The sequence below is a fragment of the Acromyrmex echinatior genome, chromosome 15 (genome assembly GCF_024713525.1).
Source record: "Acromyrmex echinatior isolate Ae372 chromosome 15, ASM2471352v2, whole genome shotgun sequence".
Classification (NCBI taxonomy): domain Eukaryota; kingdom Metazoa; phylum Arthropoda; class Insecta; order Hymenoptera; family Formicidae; genus Acromyrmex; species Acromyrmex echinatior.
The window spans coordinates 3474241-3492064 of NC_141866.1; the positions used below are offsets into that span (position 1 = coordinate 3474241).

A 17824-nucleotide genomic window follows, 5' to 3' on the forward strand; every position below is an offset into this window, starting at 1 on the left:
GGTAGAGACAAAAAGGATTACCAATAAAAACAACGTATGTGGCGGTCGAGTTACACACAGATCTAAATTCAGATTTGATTACTACGTTAACAAAGTCGCTTTTAATAACGCAGGATAAACGATTGAGTAGGAAAAATAGCAATGAACGAAAACGTAATATATTTCTTCGTCACCTTACGTTAATATTAATAATAAAAAAATGATTCTTTCAGCTTTCTATTTGTTCTTCAATATCTCATATTATTATTATTGATAAAATTACAATAATTTTTTTTTTACTTTAGAAAACACATCTCGGCATGTAAAAATTGTTCAGAGCCATGGTCTCTTACCCAGCAAATAACATTTTTTTATTTATTTAATATTCAACGTTAAATCAATATTGAAGTTTTATTGAAATTCAAGTGAAAATGGTAATACATAAAAAATAACAGATGGTATATTAATGTTGATAGAAAAAATAAAAAGAAAGCTAAATTGAAGTCGTATATATATATATATATATATATATATATATGTAATATAATTATTATGCAATATTGAATATGATTTGTTTTAATATGATAATACAAAGCACGGTAATATATATGTGTACATGTGTTGTTTAGCAACGATTGATGATACATCGGAGATAAATGGCGATGATGGACAAACGCGATAAAACGTATAAAAGAACGGGCCATCTCGGAATAGGTGGAAGGAAAAAGGGAGAGTGACTGAGATAGGATATCGGCTGCACCGATTGCGAAGGTGAGGGAAGATCCAAACGGTTGGAAGCGATCCAAAGAGAAGGTATGCGGCGGATAAAAGAGTGCTGGTCGAAGAAAAAGAAACCGAAAGGAGCTGTGGAAGCTGCAACCCCTACAAGTTAATCGCTAAAGAAGAAACTGACAAGGCTCGTAGCCGAAGATTTTTGCAATGGTCTTAATGACTAAGAAACGTCGGTATTTTCGATGCTTAATGCGAATAACATTGCGGTCTTGCGCTTACAAGCCATCGTAACTCGATAAATGTAGTCAACTACTTTTTATTATTTCATTTACGTTTCTTTTTCCTTTACTTAAAAATATTATTCAAATATTATTTTAATTTAATATTAAACCTTTTTGAGAAATGTGTTTGCATTAGTTATTTATATTTAATACATTATAATAAAAAGTATACAATTTTATTCTTATAGACAAAACTTAAATTTAGATTTATTTAATTTAAGAAAAAAAAATGAATTTTATTTTGAATGTTCATGATTTGACAAACTTTTTTTAATTTCAACACAGTGTTATCGCGATAGCTAATGGTAAAATTAAATCAAACGTATAATTAGTAAAATACACTTAGAAACTGCAGGGTAAATGACTTGCAGGCCAATTCAAGAAGAAGCTTTCGAAAAGTTGCGAAAATACAATATTGTGGAAGCAGCGAGCAAAAGAATGCGAAACAGCATAACTTCCGCATATTGCGAAAGAAACGATTGCTCGCTAATTCAGAAATCCGAATGCGATCCGTTAGCACTGATCGCTTTTGAAAGAGGCAATGATCGAAATTAGCTCGAACAGCTGATCAAGTTCAAGCCTGGTCAGCAGATCGAGCGATATATTAGCGTACGCTATTGTGCACAGAGTTGTTTTATCTCACATCACCTAAGATATAATACGTGCGCGTCATAATTAAGACCGAGATCGTGAGCCTGTAACGCCGAGTAACGTCTCGAAAAGTGATTAAACAATAAATAACGGGATCGTGAAGTATACCTTTAGACTTAACTTTGTTAAAATACGAAAATACTAAAAAAACGGTAAAGTGAAATTGTAAAAAGAATTAATTAAATAAGTGTGTTAGTGAAAATAGAAAGCGGTTTATTCTATCCAATCTGTTTTTGGCGAACCCACAACCTGTGCTCTGACATCCAAGGGTACAACAATTGAAAGTATAGAGCAGCACAATCGCTTAAATAATTCTACAAATTCTTAGCAAAATACGTGTAGGGTTTCCTCTTATGATTAAAAAGAAATTTTTGAGACCATCTTATTGAGCCTATAAAAAAATTGCGCATACCCAAGGGCGGTGGTTCTTATTAACCATTTTGTTGTTATCATTACAGTACTCGTGTATAATTTCAAGTTACGCGCAGCCTACTTTATTTTAATTATTCTTTTATGCTCGCCCTCACGCTCAGCATTTGTCCAGAGTCTGGGGTGAAAAAGGACAAAAGAAAAAGAGGTAGCAGAGACGGGAGTCGTTTTTATTTTCGTTGTTCCGCGGCTACCACGTGTACGTGCAGTAGAGCAGAATTCAGAGATCCGGCGGCACGGCGGCCAGCATTTATTGTGGCCACCCCGAGGGTGCATTTATATTCATAAGCATAATGGGGCATCGTGATATATGCGCCCACGCCTTAGTTAAGAATGTCCCTTCGCTCTTTCGTCATTATTAATTCCACGTATACCATCGCGGCCGTGCCTCTCAACGTTTGCCGACAACTATAAAAATACGCGCGTCTCTTATTATTTGACTAAATGCACGGCGAGGTTCTAATCATAAGTTGTAACTGACGGATGTTATCCTGAGGAACATCCTCGAACAGTATTTCCCTCAAGGACTTGTGCACCTGTGCACTTTGTACTTTGCAACGTACTTGTTACGTTCCTGCACTATCCAGTTGTATGAGTTATCCTGTAGTTCCAAACGTTACTACACAATTCTCATAAAAGTATCCAGCGTGTTTCATGGTTTTGCATCAATTTTCAGATATTACATTTTTCAGATAATAGTAGGTTTTTTTAAGAAATTTAGAAACAATTCTTGCTCTATGAAAATTAATAAATAAATGCTGCTTTATCGCACAATTTTTGAATGTTTCCATTATTGTTAACATTGAATGGCAATCGAAATTTGAATTAATTATTGAAATGAGATTTATTTTAATAATTTTATGAAAACATACTAAATATTGATTTAAATTTATGTATAAGTTTATGTATAATGTAGAACGCAATATGTTTTAAATAAATATTATAATTTCATGCGTGCATATTATTCGCATATATTATTCGCGAAATTAATCCAACTTAAAAATTTCACAAAAGTTTAACAGAATAAGGAGAAGAATAAACAGATATAAAATAATTTTTATAGCTTATATATATCCAGAAAATATATAAAAAATAAACATATAAAAAATATATTTCTGGATTAACAAGTTCCTAAACATCTTTTGAAATTTTGAGGCAATTTCGTGAGTCACTGTACGATATTATATAAGTATATAAGTAAAGCAGCAACATCTTGTCTGTGTAAATTTCTTTTTAGCATACATAAATTTCACTAAAACTACTAGTCAACGGAATAGCTATAAGATAACTCGTTAAATTTTAATCAGTTTTCTAGATGCTATGAACTTAAGTAAAAAATTACTTGTTAATTGAATGGAAATAATATGTGATAACTTTTAATGATAAATTCAAACTAGATATTAATTTTCCGAATAAAACAATTAGAATATATTTTTAAATAATAATTATTGGTCAAAAAATATTTATTAATTAAAAGAAGGTGGTATCTATTGTCATTATTTATTCTGAAAAAAAGATAGTGACTATTGTCATGTCTGAACTAATGAAGAACGAGAGTTAATATTTCTCTAAAGAGATATATTTAGAGAGAGAGAGAGAGAGAGAGAGAGAGAGAGAGAGAGAGAGAGAGAGAGAGAGAACTGATATGTGGATTAATGGAGCAAATGACAAAAATTAATAAAAGAAAAGTAATATTATTCTCCACCGTTACACGGAAAAAATGGTTTTGCTGATTATTTAATAATTATGCTATTTAAAATTGTATTTAAAAATTTAACTGGACAGAGATTTGAAAATAAAAAACAATTATATAAGAGACTCAAATTTGACGATAAAGACGAGTGCTGTAAAAAGTTTTGGCATTCTAACAATCAATTTTACATTATTTTGATGGTCTGATGAAATTATTTCCAGATATGTATCTAACTGAATTTTTATACATTTTAGCAAAACTTTTTTTCTGTATAAGTACTTTAATTTTCTTAGTATAATATTTCTATTGATGGTGATTTCTATTCCCCTGATTCCTTAAAATACATTTTCTATTTCTACTCCCATAAGTTGCATTCATATAGAATAAACTCTATACAAAATATTGTAATCTCAATTGTTCGTTGCGTCTATCATCTTATTTGTTGCGTAGAAGTTTCGAATCGATACGCAGCTTCATGTACGGCGCACAATAAGCATACCAAAGTTGCGTCAAGTATGCGAAAGGGATGCTCGATCAAGAAGGCGGCAGATGGTCGCAGTATTATCGACTCTATGCATTGGCTCATGACTGAACAAGTTTAGCGTCTATTATTATACTAAATATATCTACTCGCACCGCGCAGCCAGCCTGGGTCAGGCTAATGATGCCGGCAAACTTTGCATACTACACGGACAGGTGCTACGTACATGCAGATGATACTTCTACTATCTAACTTCGTTACACATATGCACAGTTGGTAAAGGACATCCAACGATTAAACGATAACAAATGAGCAATGATGGTGCTCAATATAAAATCTATATTTATTAAGAGAGAGAATGATTCACATCTATTCGGAAGGACGGTTTTGCTAAAGTATCTAAAAACTTGGTTAGATACAAATCTGAAAATAATTTTGAACCATTAAAATAATTTTATAGGAGTTCCAAATATGACAATAACGTTATAGAAAATTTTGATGTTCTAGTAATTTAAATGCCCTTGTTTAATAATTATTTTGGTGATCCAATAAAATTCTTTTCAAATCTGTATCTAGTTAGATTTTTAACTAGATACAGATACTTAAGTTCTTTCCGTGTAAGCTCTATGTGTACTGAAACGATTACATTATTTTTTTCTGTTTCAATTTGAATCTTTTGTAAAAATAAGTAATTAAATAATTACTTAGTAAATAAATAAAATTTAATAAATAAATTTTAATTACTAACAGTCAATTTTTAAATATTGATCTTTGCATTGAAAATGTTGAAAGCATTGCTGCATAAGAAACAGTTACCTACAATTTAACGTTGTATAAAGAGAGAGTTGAGAAAATTGATCTAAATGAGTGTCGATAGCAGGAGGTAAGTTTGTTCTGATCCTGATTTCTATTAGGAAATCCTTTCTTTGCTTAGTTTATCTTTTATTTTTTTATTCTTTAGTCAAAAGTTTCAGAAAGCCATTTTTTTTTCATAACTTGGAGACAATCAACGGGAACTCTCGCCGGAGAGAATACTCGAAGGTAGACTTGAATATCATGGGTAAAATTATTTTTTACTCGCAAAGTTTCAAGTACCCGTCATAATGTAATGTACTAGATGGTCCTTAACTGGGTCGCGATGATGATGTCAGCCACCTTCAGCAGGCAACTAGACAAATCTCATAGCTTCACTTGACAATATGTAACACTTCTTCCGCATATATATAAACTTACTAAGATTAGTCATGTTACTGTACTTTAACCTTAGACGCTATAATTTCTTGCCATGGAGATATTTATATCTTTCAAGAAATATTATTATAGACGACGGAGATTTGATAATTAGATTTTCCCGATACAGAAATACATTACTAATATTACAAAGATTAGAAGAAATTCTATTTTTAATCAAATCAATCGAATCTTAATGATCGATAATACAGAATACAATTTTTCAGTTTTATAACTACGCGTCGATTTAGTTTATCAGATTTGGAAGGCAATCATGAATTGAAATTGGAAATAAAATATCACAAGTGAATTATATTAATCATTAATTTAACAATGATACTTTGATAATTACGTTTTTCCACTAGTTACTAGTATTGCGATAAATATTTCTATACGTTTCAGTAGTCGAATTGGATTTAAGACTGCAAGGAATGAGGGCGTACCAGATTCGAATCCCTGAGATGATATTTTTCGCAATAAGTTCTTTGCAGTATTTGCATTTTAAGACGCTTATTATCAAATTAACGATCAATGTAATTTGTGATGTTATTTTCAGCTTCAGTTCATAATTGCGTTCCGACAAATCGAATCAACGCGTAGTTTATAAAACTGACAAATATATTAAAAAATTACAGATAAAATTATCGAGCATCAAGATCCACTTATAAAACAGGATTCTTTTCTTATTTGATTTATTCTTATCCGTCTGAATTTCATAGAAAAAAAATTTCGTAGAAATCAAATCGTAATAAATCGTTTTTGTTACAGGAAACATATATCACGTATATTCTAGTCTACTTCTTCACCAACAAGTATCTTATTCCGTTAAACTTGTTATGTATGTAACGATACGACCGCGACGCCGGCAAATGTATGAACATTTTCGAATATTGTAACAGGCACGTGAATACTCCACAGATAGATACTTGTACGTGTCGCCGGCATTATATTTAGCAACTGGAGAACAACTAATTCCAACTAGCGTTTACGAACCATTTAACTTGGTAACTTGTTCTATCACGCATGTTCCTATTTGTCCTTTAGCAGTCGCGGCGTCCGTGTAGATGTATCGGTACGCGGAGGTGCGATGCAAATACGTGGGCATGCACCGACCTTATCAGAATTATCAGAGTACTGTTTCCTGGCTCTCCCGTATCCGTATGAAGTTCGCGTGCACAATAGACAAAGTTTCCGCGACCCAACGATTATCTCGATTTGAGCCGGCGCGCTTGGCATCGCATACGAATTCTATAGAAATCACTAAGAGCAAGATACTCCTAAGTGATCGTAAACTCCACGGACTACCGCATGCATGTTATCGTATCTAATAGCAGTAAACTACGATCGTCGCATCATTTATAATGCTAAATAAAACTTGGTGGATCGTTATGCAAGAAATAAACATCTTTAAATTCTTCTCGTGATGCTCAATCTTATGTAAATGCTCATAAATCTAACATAGATCGTGTCAGACATTAAAGATAAATTTGGCGATGAAAGCCAGTGTATAATGATGTTTCCAATTAAAACTTCAAATGTACGATAACGAGGAAATGCAGACTTGTGTAGAGTTCAGATGGAAAATTAGATCAGATCACTATAAAGTTTATCGGTATAAAAATTTCCCATTTGCTTATGTCCCCGTTTTTACAACATATTTTTATACTTTAACTTTTTTTTTATTTTTTTTCTGTTAATGTATCGTATAGATACATATAGACCTTTTCATCGTCTTTATCGCATTCTGTATTCATCTACGAAAAGAACGCTTTAATTTAATTTAATTCAATAGCAATTATTAACAGAGCGGGCATTATCGCGAATCAGAAACTAGCCCCGTTTTCATTTCTCGGGATCTCCCAGCGCGGAGTTTTCATTTCGACGGAAGCTAAAAATCGCAGGAAGTAACCATTATTCTTCCCGGACGATATGTGAGGGCGTAATAACGTCGAGGAATTTTCCGAGGATCGTCCGATTTTCCCGTCCTGTGGTCTCTGGTTCCTAGCTCATGGATAGTTTTTTCCTCTCGTTTCCCGGCGAGGTGAAACTTTCTCCCCTTTTTCCGTCTTTAAACACGTATATGCCGGCGTAAGGATTCAGCTGTGCGTGAAAGCAGACGGGGCACGAAGTCGACAAGGAGCTTGGGAGGAATCTTATTGTAGTGGGATTTAAGAGAATTCAGCACAGCACGAAATTCTGAACAGGTCTTGCTTAGAAGCGCACACTTCGCGAAACACCTTGCGGGCATCTCCATAAGAGTCTAGCAAAGTGCGTTGACGAGGGTGAAAGTAACGTTTGTATCGACAATGGAATAAAGGGCTTACGATTGTTGCGAGTCCTTCGTGCTCATATTACGAATATCAGACATATTATTATACATGCATACGCGTTGTCTCGATTTTAAAGACTTTACAAACGATTTCAATAATGTATGACACTAATATTAAAGATCAAGTCATATAAACGTTATTTTTTATGATATTTTTAAAGCTTCCACGGATATATATTTTTTTTAAAGAAACTACGCGATTTACAGGTTATTTCCATGTGTTCATATATTATTAAATATTTCATGAACATTAAAATTTATTTCATCAAGCAATCTGATATTGAGCCGTTTTTCTGGATGATTTCCTTTATAATGCAAATGTATCAGTTAGTGGAACCTAATTATTGAACGAAATAACAATTTTAAATATTAAGCTTTTAATGATATATAGCTCTAAATAAATTCGTTATTAAATTTTTATAAACAATGAATTTATTTAAAGTCGTCCATCATTAAAAATTTAATATTTAAAATTTTTATTATTTCGTCCAATAATTTTGAATAATGTTCACCAACTAATATTTATTTTCGAACTCTATTAAAAGATAATGAAACAATAATTTTCATGAATTAATATTTTTAAATTGGAAACTTTGAATGTATCAATTTTCAGGATTGTTTAAAAGCCCTTCTGTGCAGTTTAATTCCTAGAAATCTATTTCACGGAAAAATAATCGATCCGGTAATTGAAGCCAACCGTTCACTCTTCTGTCTCGTTTTTTAGCAGATCGAACGCGGTAAGAAGTATTCTGTACCTGACAAAGTTTCAATGGTAAAAGAAGTTAGGATATAGGGTAGCTTATCCAAAGAAGAGTGTGTGCTCAGACAGGTTATTTTGATTTAGATGGAAGACTACTTTATATATCAAAATCGTCGAAGTTATTTTTCAGTTTCTTGGCAAATCATTGGTAGAAGCACCTGTCGCAATTTCCTTGTGATATTATCTGCGTCAGCAGGTTAAAGTAAACGGTGCTTTCGTTGCGTTATCATATAATTAAAATGCTAGTTGGCCCCGTTTGGTGACACCAACCTCTGCACAGTCGCGCAAACGAAATTCCTTCAACCGTCGCGGCTCTTTTATGCGTTATTAAACGAAGTGGAACCGAAAACATCTATTCTCTCGCTGAAATTTTCTATTACTTTCCACTTCGCCAGTAACCTCTTAATTAATGTATTCACGGACCATTCATATCCTTTTCTGCAACGCGCGTTATATGAAGCTCAGAGAACTTATGATTCTTGAAGAAAAGAAAGGTACATTCTCCAAAGAGCAAAGATAATTTTGCATAAAATTAATGCCACTTGTTCTCAAGTGTCCCAACAAATCATTGTTAAGCCGTAATTACGCGACGACCTATAAATGTCATTTATATACCGACGTAGCTCAAAGTACACTTTAGAGCATTGCCGTCTAACGTAAAATACATTGTCACGTATGCTGTCACATGTAGCTGTATAAAGCCGAATTAACAGGATTTTTGGTAGGTCATGCATAAAGTTGTCATAATGAAGTGAGAACTACATGAGAGCAGGCGTGAAAGGGAAACTTTAGTTAGACACGTAGTCCTCAAATAAACATACAAAATGTAAAATAAACATACTATACATAATGTAATGAAAATATTGTAGAAGACAGACTTTCTTAGTAAAAGTAAAATACCGCTTTAGATTTTAGTAAATTAAAAAAGTTACAACTTTTAATAAATTAATCAAAATAAAATTATTAATAAAAATGTACTAGTAAAATTTGATGTTCCACTTACTATATGGTTAGATAGAAATAAAAAGTATTATATAGAATATAAGGTGCTTTCCATTTAATACAAGCTAACACAAATATCGCTCTATCTTTGTTACTCAATGTCAAGAAAGATAGAACGATGCTTATGTCAACTTGTATCACTAAATGGAAAGCACCCATAGATATATATATATGTAAATAATTTATATGATATTTTCATTCTTCTGTTGTTTAAAGAGATTTGAAGAAACTTTGAATTATTTATTTCTTGACGCCAGAGATAAACGGAGATAAATTTTTGAGTACTCTAGAGAATTTTGTTATGCATGATAATGGTGCGTTTTAGCTTGTGAACGAAATGCGATTCTTTGGCGAGGTGATCGCGCCGAAGATTAATCACACAGTGACACTAGTCGAACCTCGCGCGTGTCGCGTTTTCTCGAGACAAACGATTGGTGGTGGCCGTATTCGTAGATTCTATCGCTTCGACGATAAAACCGTCGGGTCTCTTTTGCCATTCTATTTGTAAGGGCACACCCTCGCTTTTACCCCTTTTCTCAAATCCTCCCTGTTCAATCGGAACTGGCCCCTTCTCCTTCTTCTCATGATGTTTCCTCTCATTCCTCTTCTCTTCGATTCTTCCTTTTTTCTCTTTGCACCTCGGAAAGACCAGTAGTCGGCTTGCTACAACGGCCGGGGGCTGCAATCGGATTTGTAAGCTCACTCGTGCGAGGAAGAATGCGTCTGCACATATACACGTAGGAATATCGACAGTAAGTAAGCCGGAGCGAATCATTGGACCGTAACACACGTCCTCTGTCACGGGAAAAACAATTACTCGCGTTATATGTAGTTTTCAGGTAAACGCCAATTATTGCCTAAGAAATGCGAGTCTTTTTTGCTAAATTTAAGATAGAATCAGACCAATTTAATCTGCGTTTGGTAAATTATTTGTTTTCCTAGCTCAGAATTTATGCCATTTACGCTATATTATTTAATGAAGACTTATAAACTCGATTTTCAAATCTTAAATGACGAGTTCTCGCTGTAATGACATCGAACAAATAAATGAACACGACGACGATTTGTCAACATGGCGTTTAAGCATAGTGGCTATCTACTTTAAGATTAAAAATGGCCATGAATATAGATTAATGTTTATGCATGCACATACGATGTTATCAAAACGGTGCATTTTAGAAACTTTTCTAGATGGAACATATTTGAAAAATATTTTTGCATAAAAAATTTAATTAAGGATGCTTTCTGCAATAATATTTTTTATAAAATTTTTATAAAATTAAAAGAAGTTTCTTTATAAAAAGCAAAGATAACTTTAACAGTCACGTCTCACATTTTGCGCATAATTTTTCTAGAAACATTTTGTCTAATATTTTTTGTTTGTCATAATATATCTGCGTTTAATTAGTCGAGAGTACTCTATCCATAGCTGCGATCTCTCTAACCGCATATATGTCGAAGAACATCAAACTGAATGACCAGTTTGATCGTAAACGCAATCGAAAATCAATCTTAGTTGAGTCATGACCGCGAATGCAAACCTTGCTCTATACTCTCTTAGTATCGTGACTCTTTGATGAAAGTTTAATTAGTTTACTTGAGATGTAGATAATCATAATAATCGAGTAAATCCAATTTACATATTTCTTTGTTCCTTTTCCCCATATTGTCCCTCTAATTTTCGCTCTCGCATTGTTCTAATCGCAAGTATCGAGCTGTTCGTAACCACACAAACAAGATCGGATTTGCAAACTTCGAATAGAGGAATATGTATGATCCTGTATATAGGCGAACATCAAACGCAGGCAAATTCAGTGAGCCGTTTAACTGTGAAGAGCAGGAGGAGCTCGACTTAGATATCGTGGCTTGAACGCAAATAGATAGTCCAGATATTACCTCATCTTCACAAAGATGCTATTTATTCCCATACAAAATGTTCGAAATAAAATCAGTGATGTACAATATATCAATGATACGTGTGCACGATCAATTTCACAGAATCGAGCCATATCACTTAACGGCGCGAAATTGAATTGATGGAAAGTTAATAAAAAGATATTACATTGGGAGAGAAAACTAAAATTTTGACCACGTACCTCTTCGATGTGGGATTTAATTAAACGCGGTCGTTAATTTTTGGCTTCACCTCGTACGCGATATCATTTTTCCGCGGTTTGTGTTCTTTTACAAGTGAAGAGGTAATATTCCATTTAGTACGCGAGCTCACACATGAGTTTTTATAAATTCACTTTGTAGCAGGAAACATGCACGACTCTAATCCCAGACATACCGATGGACATTAAAGTAGTGGAACACCGTCATTTGATGCCGCACATCATCCTGCTATAAAGGAACGGGAAAAACGTGGATTCGCATGCAAATGCAACTCTACACTCTTCTTTTGATACTGATTTTCCTCACTCTCCCATATATTTCGTCTCGCACGATTTCCATTTTTCGTATTTACCTGCATGCACGTGGATATATTACATACGTTGCATATGCGTAACGCGAATAGATCTATCTATACGCATCAAACATATTTCTATTTACCACGCTCGTATCTCATTGCCATTCATTTTCCATTTCTGAAGGGAGTTAATGCGTCTTCATTCGTTCCTTTAGCATCGAGTAGTCTCCAATTATTATTTTTTTTTTTTTCAGTGAAGTTGACAGACAATCGACGAGCGATGATTGACATGAGAAAGGTTCTTTCATTTCCGTCATATATATCACACAGTACAGAATAATAAGGTCTCCATTCAGTTAACAAGGAGTATTATGTTTACCATGAAATATGTGCAAGTACATAAAGTGACATAAAGCTGTGAAATTGATCGAACGTACAAACTCGAGATGACATTATCGTGCACAGATATATCGCATGAATACGGTTAAAAACCTGGTGAAATCGAGCTTTCGAAAAATTATCGGCTGGTCAGGGGTCAGCAAGTTTGAAACCGAATGGCCGAAATTCTCGATATCGTGGCGGACATACGTAGGACCCTTATAAGACCGTTATCGGCGTCGTTAAACCGTCGAGTCTAATAGCGATTTCGATATACTTGGGATCGTGTCCCGGTCCCCATCGTCGGGATATCTGCCCGCGAATCCGGGTCCAGCAGACACCCTCTTTCGTGACCTGTCGCAGGATTTGCCGCCCCAATAAAAGGATTAACGGAACGAGGGTTAATCCTATTGGAAGGACCGCTCTCACACTCTTCGTGTTCTTCCCCTTCCGACTGCTTCGCTTCATCTCTATCCGTATTACAGTCTCGCTACTCTACCTATATTGCTGTCTGATTAGTGAATCTATCCCGTTCCATTGGTCAGGAACTTCAACGTCGATAACGAACAATTATTTTCGTTTAACCTTGTACTTATCTGTCGCTCGAATTTCGACTCGAAATGAAACAATTTGTAACGTAATTTGACAATAAGCGAATTAAGCGTAGTAATGATCAAATGTGTCTCAATTGAACTATTTAACAAACCAAGGTCTGTGTTAAATAGTTCAATTGGACTTTGGTCTCTGAAACATTTTTTCTTTAGTTTGTTTTTTTTAGATATTCAAAGTGAGCAATTAAAATGAGATGCGTCGCATGTGTATATGCACAATTTACTATCTTAGAAAAATTCTATATTTAAATCCTTTATAATATAAGCGCGATATTGAAATTAAAAGATACATTTTATAGGGAATGAACAATACATTCTTGACTTCTGATCATAATTTCAGATAACATTAATCTTTTTAAAAAGATGTCGATGTCAAATATCTCAAAAAGTCGTTTTTGCACATTACACTCAATTATTTCGAAAATCTGACGTCTTTTGAGAGAAATTTGCACCATCGTTTTTAGTTTCTATAAAAAAAAATCTATAAGAAATATCTTATATATATTATATATTCTATGATTCGATGTAATTTTTTGCTATACATAACTAGTGTTATTAAGAAAGAAATGATCATCCATATAGTATGATAACTATACATATTCATATTTGCAATGTTAATTTTTTGGATTAGAATAATTATTATATTAACATAATAGAGCTAAGATATATAAGTAGAGTGTAAGAAATATTTATGTGAATGTCATATGGAAATAATATACAGAAAACAATTTACATACATATTTTATGTATTCTTACGATATATAAAATGTATACGCATGTTCATATTACATACCTGTAATATGAAGATACAAGATTATCGTCTGACATAGTTGGTACGGTGCAAAATATATAGCAACTAGGGTCGAGGAAATTTTAAAGAGAATCTATAGGATAGGATCGTATATCGAAAAACGATTAAGAATAACCAAACCGGGCGAATATGAACCAGCCGTAAATTTTCCCAGCAGGATTTGTTCCATTAAATGTGGGGATTATTATTATCGAGGAATATTCAGGATTTCGGTCGGTTGATCGATTGTGTCGTATTATGTTTACAATGACAGAAGTCCCACGATACATTGCGCAGGTTAAACTAACGCTATCATGGTTTAATTCGATTTTAATTGTTGTGATTCAGTACATATAATCCATCTTGATGATGAACGTTTGATAAGAGAAATTTGATTTGCATAGATCCGCAAAATTTTTAATAAATAGTGATCGAAATATATTTGACTATCCTTGATTGAATTGTTTACGCCGAATAGTTTTTTTTATTATCTTTTAGATATTGTAAAAACATCACTAAAAAATATTAAATTGAATTAAATGATCGAATAATAACTTTCTCGTTCAACATACATTTACTTTTATTCCCGCAAAATAAACAACATAACAGAGAGACTCACGCCAGGCAACACTGTTACGTGCATCTTGGTAATCTGTATCGATTGATTTTCGTCGCGTTCGAGAGCTCGCGATGCCGATTTTAATTTTGCACGTTCTGAGCCAGTCGTCCAAGAAAAGAAGTCGCATTGGTATGAGGGCTAAGGGTGAAGGTGGAGGAAAAGTGTCGCGATATTTTATAGGAGAAACTCTTCATTCTTTTCCGCTTTTAAGCCGCCTCTTATGTTTTTTTCTCTTCAATAGTTCTCTCTCTCTCTCTCTCTCTCTCTCTTTCTCTCTCCCTCCCTCCCTCTCTCCTTCTCTTTCTCCTCCCCCTTCTCTTCTTTTCTCTCGTACTAAATTCTGTCTCCATTGCTGTTTCTTTTTTGTCTACCTTTAACCCTCTTTTCCTTTCTCTTTCTCTCTCCTTTCTATTTCTCCCTCGTATCCCTTGTCGACACTCGAAAGCTCTTTCTGCTCCAGATATTCGGGGCCGGAGAGCGGGTGGTTTCGGTTGTAGGTGGTTTGTGAATTACGAGACGTCGCGGAGAGAACGCGAATAGCGTGGAAATTGTACCGAAGCGATAATCCAACGTTCGGAATGTACGTAGTTACCGCATGCACGGTGATATACACACGCGCGCACATTCACCAAGTGTAAGAAGATTATAACTCGCGCGTAGGTGAAAACAAACGACTCGAAGGTATACACGTAATACATTTTAAGTCGCGTAATAGAATCACAGGCGCACATATTGCTGCTCACGACTGCTGTTTTGATTTAAGCATGTACCTAAATCGAATCACTCGAAACGTAAGCAGTCTTTAATTAATCGTAGAATCGACTCGTAAAGAGGAAAACCGCGCGCGCGCGCGCGTTATCGGCAATATGTCTGACTTAATAGTTAGCTTAATTCTGAAGCTTTACATAAGTTTATTGAAATATAAATGGCTAAAATTGTAGAAATTATTGGCATACAAAAAGTTATTTCAAATATATGTGCTGAAAGTCTAAAGGAACTTATCAAATCTACTAGATATATAGCAGAGAGATTTTGAATCATTTTTACAAAACTACTGATAGGGTTATCATTTATGGATGTAATAAAACGTTCCATAACTGGAAGAGTATATATTAAAGTTTACCCAACTTTTGAGCACAAAAGAAAATCCGAAATAAGAGAAATGTTTCCCTCATATATTGTCTTATATTATCTCTTTCGTAAAAGAAATTTCTTGTAGGAATAATCGTCTATAAAGTTGGGCTTTTATGTCTTTCAAATAACGGGATTATGGATTGTAAAAAGATATATTAAACAAAAAAATAGATAAAAGGTAAAGCGTATACAGTAACCGGATGCAACGTGAAGATGGAGGAGGATGAGGCAAACGCGATCGATCGTGTAAGATAAAGGTACATGTAACTTTGAAAGATCTGGAAAAGTCGCGTCAAAGTTTGTACGTCGCATTTCAATACTTCTTATCCGGCAAAGAAACGAAAAATTCCGGACACGCTTCAGCCAGCGCTTTTTTGATGCCTAAGTTTACCGTTGCCGCGGAGAGGGGCAAGTTCATCTTGGAAACGCATTTCCGGTTGGGCCGACAGTCCTTCGACCTTTCTTGCTAAAACTTGGACGTTCTGTCCCTCGTTTCGGCAAAGACCGAATTCCAGTGAAAAGTTTTCGTCGACGTCACAGTAAATGTGAAACTTCTTCGCTTGTTTCTCCGGACAAGATTCACATCGTTGGACTTGACGTTCATATCCGTCGTACGCTATAGCCGCTTGGGACGATATGTTTATTACGATATATAAATTTATACATAATATAAATTATATATTATATTTATATCAGTCTCATATTGTACATAATATGTAAACTTCAATGGCGAATTTTTAAATATTCTTTAAAAATAAGAAACAAAATATAATTAAGTAACACAATCTATATAGAATTTACCAGAATTATTTAATCTGTAAATTTAATAAATTTGACATATTATAATGTATGTAATTTTAGATAATTTTAATTATTATTATATATTTGTTTCCTGATATATATTTAACATATATTGTTATGGACGAAGTGAGAGTTCGAATGTCCGATACTAGTCATTGGATTGGACAGAAAATCCATTTCAGGCTCCTTTATTTTTTAGTTACAACATTGTACATTCAACAACTTCGATATACGATAAAATGGAAAAGTTAATGTAAATACCGAATTCCATCTGACCTGCAGTTTAATATCTGCAGTTGAAGAAAAGAAGTATATTAGTTTTGGGATTCTTTCTTTTTTCTTTTAAACTTAGAATTACATCTTATAAAATATGAGAAAAAAAGCTAAATGAATGAATTTAGAACAGTTTTTCAACTTTTTTCAATTTATTGGAACATTGAATAACGAGCTAAATCTGTCGAGATACAACATTAGGTACACATATTTCAGTACTCACAACATAGATATTTTATCAGATATCACCAACATAACATTTAGAAATAAAAAGTAATGTCCTAAAGTTTTTATTTTTATTTTTGTTGTTTTAAAAATAATTATATTGCAACGATGATATCGCTTATCGCTTTGAGAAAAATGAGAGTAAATATGTGCGTGATATAATTTAATATATAATTAAAAATTCTAATTTTCACAATATTTTAAAAGACTTCACGTCTCACTCACTTTTTTTACTTATTTTTAAACTTTTTTTGTATCTTTTCAACCATTTCTAAAATTTTTGCGACACACCAGAGTTGAAAAACTCTTACATTAGAATAATATTGTCTCATCTTCCATTCGTTATTTAAGTTGCCCCCATATATTTTTAATTTGTGAATAGAATATTTGTAACTCCGTCATGATAAAAAGATTTTTCTATTGAAGAAATTCACGAGGTAGATGCGCGAAAAGCGTAAATAAGCAATTGCGCGATAACTCGCATTAAATCCAGAACTGCTATAAACTTTTAATCACAGCAAATGACATTTCGCTTTCGAAATATTACGCGACCCGCGCCCTTTCGTCTTCGCTAAAACTTGAATGTCCCGACGTCGACGTCGCGGTAGAACCGAATTCCAGGGAAAACTTTGCGTTGGCGTCGCCGTAAATGCAGAACTTCCCCGTTCATTTCCATAAAGCCAGTGCCACGTCACTTAACCTCGGCGAGGAGGTATATATATTTAGGTACACACGTGGTACGTATATACGCGTTTATATATGTGTATCGCATCGCCGTCTCTCGTGCCACGTTTGTCTTCATTCGAGCTGGTACGTGAAACGACGGGAAAAAATGGTGCGGCAAATGGGTGGAAAAATGGTCGAGAAAATGGTCGTCTTTGCGATTACCGGTAAGAGGAATAAATCGTGCGAGTACGCGCGCAAACAGAAATCGGTTGAATTCCGCTAATTTTTTCGCAAACGCAAATAACATGCATTCTCTCTCTGTGAACGATCATCCCTTGTCGCATTAGTCG

General features: G+C 34.0%; 2 protein-coding genes across 10 annotated transcripts in view; one reads left to right on the plus strand and one right to left on the minus strand.

Moving 5' to 3' along the window:
• Window positions 1-17824, plus strand: part of LOC105149352 (adenosine receptor A3) — a 457094-nt gene that overhangs the window by 353876 nt on the left and 85394 nt on the right. The window contains exon 8 of one of the 3 annotated variants that reach the window (XM_087414061.1): window positions 609-17438. The exons of the other annotated variants lie outside the window; for them this stretch is intronic. Coding sequence (XP_087270187.1) covers window positions 609-618 — 10 coding nt within the window. The 3' untranslated portion in view covers window positions 619-17438. Of the gene's footprint in view, window positions 1-608; window positions 17439-17824 lie in introns of those variants that run through there. 3 annotated transcript variants of the gene reach the window in all.
• GluRIB (Glutamate receptor IB) overlaps window positions 1-17824 on the minus strand; it is a 226289-nt gene that overhangs the window by 68576 nt on the left and 139889 nt on the right. The window lies entirely within an intron of this gene.